The sequence below is a fragment of the Branchiostoma belcheri genome, unplaced genomic scaffold, assembly GCF_001625305.1.
Source record: "Branchiostoma belcheri isolate BF01 breed outbred unplaced genomic scaffold, Haploidv18h27 scaffold77, whole genome shotgun sequence".
Lineage (NCBI taxonomy): Eukaryota > Metazoa > Chordata > Leptocardii > Amphioxiformes > Branchiostomatidae > Branchiostoma > Branchiostoma belcheri.
The window spans coordinates 954,583-961,327 of NW_017804431.1; the positions used below are offsets into that span (position 1 = coordinate 954,583).

A 6,745-nucleotide genomic window follows, 5' to 3' on the forward strand; every position below is an offset into this window, starting at 1 on the left:
GTGTGTCATTTTGGAGTTAGCCTTCGGGACCAATTTTTGAAACATGCAGAAGAAGCTAAGGCTGTATCATCCGGTAATACGTTACGCCAAAAATCAGTCAGACGTTTCAGCTAGTATCCACTAGCTTTCGTCAGTGACCGTTTCCAAAATCATATCCAGTTGCTTGAGTAACGGCTTTTTGGTGTATTATCCGGACTTGGTCTAGCCTGCCGTCATAATGGGCGGTCTGGTCTGCAGTTTACATTGGCAGCGGGGCGGCCCGGGCCGGGACGGCTTCCTTAACCGTCACACGTCTCCCTGCCAAAACTTCTAATTAGCTGCCAACCAGCCCCCGTGAAGACATGCTGGAGAGAAAATGCAACCCATCCCTCGAGACCCGCGTGTGGCGTGCGCAGCTCTAAAGTTCGCCCCTCTCAGTCTCAGATAAGGAAGTGGTACTAGCGGTGGTATGTCGGCTAAGATGTCGTCGTGGTGGAGTCTTGCTGTTGTCGTCTGCGTTTTTCTGACGTCGTCGAACGTCGCCGACGCAAAGCCGATCGTCGTTGTCGAAGAGATTCTTTCCCCTGACGTTCAAGAAGACGTGTTCCCGCCAGCTTACGTCGACACCGCCGCAAAAGACGACGGCAACGCCAGGAAAGCGTTGCTAGACAAGCCGCAGGGAATCGACAACACCATCCTCTCGCCTGGCCAAGACCGGTCCTGGGAGGACCCCAACAGAATCGGCGCTGGAAAGGAGGATTCCTGGGAGGATTTTAACAGCCTCGGCGGAGGGTTCGACGTCGGGAACGAGCTGTACCCACCGTCCCAGTTTGAAGATGACGATGACAGCGACGTTTTTGGAGGACAGTTAGCGGAACAAACGACGCCCCCTCCCCCGCCGCCGCCTGTTCGTCCGCACCTCTCGCTACTGACCCTAGCAGAGAAGATCAAGAAGCTGGAGCGGCGTATGACCGCACGGAGAGCCGACATCTCCAGGCAGGTGGACAAGGAGTCCCGCAGGAGGAAGGAGCTGGAACTCGTCATCAGAAGACAGGTGAGTGTCATTGCTGACACATTCGCATTGCTGGTGGCGTCACAGTGAGATGGGTTGTAGACAGTGCTGTGTACCGGTTCGCTGGAAGTAGTTTCTGACTTGTGTCCAAAAAAGCCTGAATGCCAGGAACTAGCCATGTCACATTCCCCTTGTTTTTCTAAACCACCTTGTCATCAGAGGGCAGGTAAGTGTCATTGCTGATGGGCGTCACAGAAAGATTTGTTGTGGATAGTGCTGTGTACCGGTTCGTTGGAAGTAGTTCCTGACTTGTAAAAATGTTTAGGTCCAAGTCCAAAAAAAAAAAAAAAACGCTGAACGCCAGGAACTTGTCATGTCACTTTTTATTCCTAACCACCTCGTCATCAGAAGACAGATGAGTTATGCAATGCATATGCACAGCGACAGACAAAAGAATGTGGAAGACATTGACTGCCCACCTCAGTGTCAAGCACTCAAACGTGGCAATATGTTGGTGATGGTGTGTGTCATTGTCAAGACGTTGATGTAGGTACGGAAACGGTACAGTCGCCTGCAACATCCAAAACAGCTAGTAAAAGTTCTTGCTTCTTCGCAGACTTCAGTTCTGTCTATTGCCCTATGCGATTTCCTATATGAAAATTCAAGAACATTGTATGCAGGTTTGATACAACTTAAGCTTCGCAACTGCTTTCTTTCTTTCGCTCTCTTCTCGCAAATTTTTAGAGTAACAGGCTGAAAAGTTTTATCATTAAAGAAAATGGAAGGAAAGAAAGATCTAGTCCAAGGTCATGGGTCTTCAGATCAGGGTCAGAAGCAGGGTACGAGTATGGGTATCATAACAGCTTAAGATTGCATCAAGGCGGGATGCCAGCTATCACATTTCTCCAAGGTCACGGATATTTGCCCTTGGCATTTTTCTCCGCCTTCCCCGTTTCCCGCCCGCGGAGTTCCTTGTGTTCGATTACGCCAGTAGACCGGAGACCGCTGTGCGACTGCAGGGCGACTGCTGTGCGATTGCTGTGCGACCGACTCCCCCGGTACCTCCCAGGAACTGTTTCCGCCCTTCTAGGAAAAACGTCCGATAAAATACCAGACAGTTTGGCCCACTTCCAGTCAACTTCAACCGCCCAGAGACCTAGTTTTTAAAACACGTTGTCGGTTATTGAGTGAATACTCTCTTGAAGGTGACATCGAACGGTGTGGTGCAAGGTGTGAGCAACACTAGGAGTTTGTGAGCCATGTATGGGTGCTATACATCAAATTTGTGTCGAAAACACAAAGCATACGTTTATTATGAAGACGTGACATTTTGGCCCACCCCTAGTCGCCCTGAACTGCCTGGGGACTCAGTTTTTTGAAACATTACCTGGCATCCAGTCTTAGTATTAAATCGGTCCTGCCAAACACAGTGCTTGGCATGAGAGCGCACAGTAACACATGATGTAGCCTAAACAGGGTCTAAGCGACCAAACGACGATAAAAGAGCGCTCCTAGTTAAAGAAAAGTCCCGCTGGTTGTGGTTTTAACCTATCACGATGGTCTCGTCTTTGAGTTGATCTTTCTTCCCGGTGTGTCTGGAATAATTGGAAATGTAAGGCAGCCGGTTCGCGGTTTGTCCTAAGTTATCACAGGGTCATCTTGGAGTGTAATGCCGAGGACAGGGTCTGGAATTCGCGCAAAACGTGATACAGAACTTACTAATAGTCTAAGCAGTTCCCTTACCACAAAATGGTACTACCAATTATGACTTATTCACGTTGATTGTATTCTTAACCTGTAGGGTGACTGAGTCACAACTTTTGCCGATAACACGTGGTTTTAGTTACACTGATGTCGCCCACACACAAGGCCGGACCTTCTACTAACCTTTCCCATAATTGAATGTGATTTGTCATATGGACCAAGGCATATCTGACCTTCCTTCACATGCATGGCAAGAGCTTAATAGTTTGAAAGGACTTGGAATGGACTAAAATAGGGTTTTGTACTCATCTTCAACTGTTTTCAACCAGTTCTGCATTAAATGCTCAATGTCACTGAAATTCATTTGCTTTATTGTTTTTAAAGAAACCTCTATTCTTATCCATCTGTTTTGTTCCTTTTTAATTCATGAAATACACAAATTGCCCTGCTGAACGCTTTCCATTGCGGTCATGGGGGAATAAGTTATTGTTAGACAAGTTACATGTATAGCAAGAAACAGGTATGGCATTTTTATTTTATCAGTAGATAATGAGCAATGACCTGTTTTTCACATGTTGGAAGTTTTCACGTGAATTTAATAACATCATATTTTCATATTTGTGTTCCTCCAAAGGTGGTGCTAATCCATTTTTTTTCCTTCAGGGTAAGCTGATCCGCGAGCTCCGTGTGAAGAACAAGTTTCTGCGAGACATGGTGCAGAACCAGGAGGACATCCTGGAGGATCTGCGGGAGGAGGAGGAGCAGGAGGCAGAGGCGGTGGCCAGGAACCCCACACCCAGCTCCCGGTTTAACAGGGCTGCCTGGCGGAGGAACTGAAAACTTTGTAAGAATGCGGGACAGCTAGGTCGGCTGATAGAAAATGACCACGGTATAACCGCGGACTTGCCCCTACTCTGTAGTTAAGGTGACAAATAGGAAGAGGAATTGAAAACTTAGATTTACCAATGGCAGAAAATACCAGTAAAGTTGAGTAATGAATAGCAAAGTTCTTTGATCACAACCGTTTATTTTTCACTTGCCGACGTTTCGATGACCGTCTGTCATCTTCATCAGGGGAATTCTGACTGGTTTACTGTGCACTGACGCTAGATGTTACTTGGTGAATAGTGCACTAAAGGTGTTACATAGTTCACAGTACGGTCATCGAAACGTCGGCTCGTAAAAATAAATGGATGTGATTAAAGAAATTTGCTATTTATTCGTTACCAACGTGATGAAATTATCTACGAAAGTTTGGTAATGTTTACTTTGGATTTTGATAAACACTACTGGACCTTACAGTGGTAGTAAATAAAAGTCAAGTCTGGTGATATGGCGACTTAGGAACCCCACCCACAGTTCCCGGTCTGGTTAAGGACAACAGTAACGGGGTTCCAGGAAAGCAACAGGAAATGTTAATGGTATAATCATTGCCCTTACACTGCAGTAAGGTGACAAATAGGAAACAAATGTTGTCTCATTTCAGTTCTAGTTCAAGTCTGAAAGAATGGTCAAAAGAATTTCACATTTGGAAAGTTTTCAGCTCAAGACCAAAATCAGTTTTCAGTATGAAGACAGATTAAAAATTCTAAAAGGTATCATAGACACTATAAAAAGGAAACATAGATGTTTCAAAACCCTGTGCATCCAACATGATGTTGTAATTGACGCCTTTCAGTATCCAACCATTCGTGGTTTGGTTTCGTTGTTTGAACATTATTTTTATTATCTTAGCTTTAATCAGTATTTCATTTTATTGTTTTGTTTCTTTATTTTCTTGCTTATCTTTTGTAGTTCCAGTGATAATGCGTTTCTTCACCGCTACTTGTTCTAAATTCGAAAAATAGATGGAAAACAGAACAGTGTACGTATGGATTGATAGGTTACAATATATTTATAGTGTATGCCAAAAAAACAGTTACTCAAGCAACTGGATATGATTTTGGATGTCTGGATGTCTAACCTTCATCGACGTATTTATAGTGTATTTCTTGAAAATGGTAGCATATGTATTAATTAAGATACCCAACTATTTAGCAGATTAATAACTACTTGATGTAGTACATTATTTTGGGATGGCGTCAAACGGAAAAAAATTATATCGATACTGATATGTAATACTGATTAAATTTTTGAGGATTTAAATTATTTTTCCACATTCTTTTCAAACAGTTTTGAGCAAACTGTGCACCAGGTTAGGACTCCCTATAGTGTAAAATTCAGCGACTAAAGAACCTTGAAACGCAGACAACTTGTGTCTCAATTAAAACTGCATTTCCTTATGTAATGGTTGGCATTCCCCTAAAACTAATTTTCAAAGCGACCGAACGGGTGCCTTTGCTTGAGACGGTTTAATTTTCCTCATTATCAAAAGCATACCTAGCAGATGACCTCTTGGAGGTCACAGACCGAGGGCGGCCATCTTGGATTAATCGCCCACCTGTGAGGCTTGACCTGATTTCATGGGATACTTGAGGAGTCATCTGCGTTAGAGGAGCTTTGCTAACCTGCTAATAATGTCGGAACTCATCAGAAACAGACGATAGGGGCCTCAGGGGGCAAACCGCAAAATACCCACCGCAAGTTGGGCTTGCAGGAGTAGAAAGGAGGCGTCTTACTTTTATTTAAATTGAACGGCTCTTGGTGGCAAATGTGCTGATGTTGACACTTTGGCGCACCAAATCCGCAGTGTGTTTTTCGTACACAAACAGATTAGCCTGAGAGGCTCGGTGGGCGTCACTCCACTGTGCAGGTACCGGTGGAGAAGTCGTGTTAAGTGCCTTTCCCAGGGGCACAATGTCGGGCCACGGTGGGTATCGAACCCAGGACCTATTGGTTCCGAGTCCAACGCTCTAACCGTTGCGTCATCGACGCCACACTCAGTCAAAAATTCAAAGGGACGTAAGTTAAAAGTGGTGCGAAGATATGAAACGTACAACGTTGAAAAATGTTTGGAGATGTATGAATCTACTGCAGCATTTCATAGCTGGTAGAACTTGCAGAAATGTTCTATATGAGAATGAAAGTCTCTACAAATCTGTATGACGATGAGAGTGTAACTTTGGGGACTTCGTAAACATTTCAATATGTTTGATTGCATTCCATAACAAACTTAGTTGTAGAAATAAGGCCAAAAGGGTTAAGACATTATTTTGAATACCAGAATTTGTAGCCATAACACAAAAAGAACGAGGTTCCACTAAACATTTTGAAACAAACAAAAAGATGAAAAACAGACGTTACCACTCTTTTCAGGCATTGCAAAAACTCCAGAAAAGTGGTGAAAGATCAAAGTTTTGATAGGGCCGTATGGAAAAACTTGGAATGTTATACTTTGGAATACCTAACGTTTTTAAACTTTGTAAGAAAGTTCTGTGAAGTGAAGACCATGATTCTTGACATGACCGTCTTAAAAGGCTCTGGGATAATTGAAGACCATAGTTTTTGACAGCGTCTTATGGAAAAGCAAAACATTTTGTAGTCTGTAATACTTGACGTTTTCAAACACTGTGGAAGAAAACTTGGACATTTTTGCGGCATGACAAACCGTTTGAGCGAGTTGACAATACAGAGATACAAACGACATCCAGCCATCCTGAATTTGGCAAGTTTGTATGATGGAAAAGCGAAGCGTTCTGTAGTCTGGAATAAGTTTTCAAACACTGCTGACAACACATGAAACAAACGACATCCAGGCTTCAAGGTTAGGCACAGCGGAGGCCGAACCGCCTCTGGGTTGAAACAGTGTTAATCTTGATAAGTCAGAAATGCGTCGCACCCTTGACTTGTTGCCTCTGGGCAGATATTTCTCTTCATCACCCGTCAGTGTATAATCTCCGAGCAGATTTCAGGGGGCAACACCCCGCCGGTTTCTGACTGGCCCCATGATCTGACTGCAAAACCCCCGAGGCCCTTCTACGTATTTAGGAAGTTCGGGACAATGTCATCAAAACTTAGTTGTGTGAAGAATCCTTGTTACGGCTTTGCCAAGTTGTACAATGAAAAGACGGACACGAACCAGGACATTATTTTTTTCATTACATTTACATT

The 6,745-nt window shown here is 44.0% G+C and overlaps 1 protein-coding gene across 1 annotated transcript; it reads left to right on the forward strand.

Moving 5' to 3' along the window:
• Positions 1–386: 386 nt before the first annotated feature.
• LOC109485590 lies at positions 387–3,532 on the forward strand. The gene is made up of 2 exons (XM_019789272.1): positions 387–1,033; positions 3,359–3,532. Exons 1-2 carry the CDS (start codon positions 449–451, stop codon positions 3,530–3,532), a joined length of 759 nt encoding a protein of 252 aa, XP_019644831.1. The 5' UTR covers positions 387–448.
• Positions 3,533–6,745: the final 3,213 nt, after the last annotated feature.

Bases quoted from the DNA above. Each gene is read 5' to 3' on its own strand.
- LOC109485590 (XM_019789272.1), top strand. From the start codon at position 449: ATGTCGGCTAAGATGTCGTCGTGGTGGAGTCTTGCTGTTGTCGTCTGC. The intron at 1,034-3,358 runs GTGAGTGTCATT...TTTTTCCTTCAG, and splicing joins AACTCGTCATCAGAAGACAG to GGTAAGCTGATCCGCGAGCT.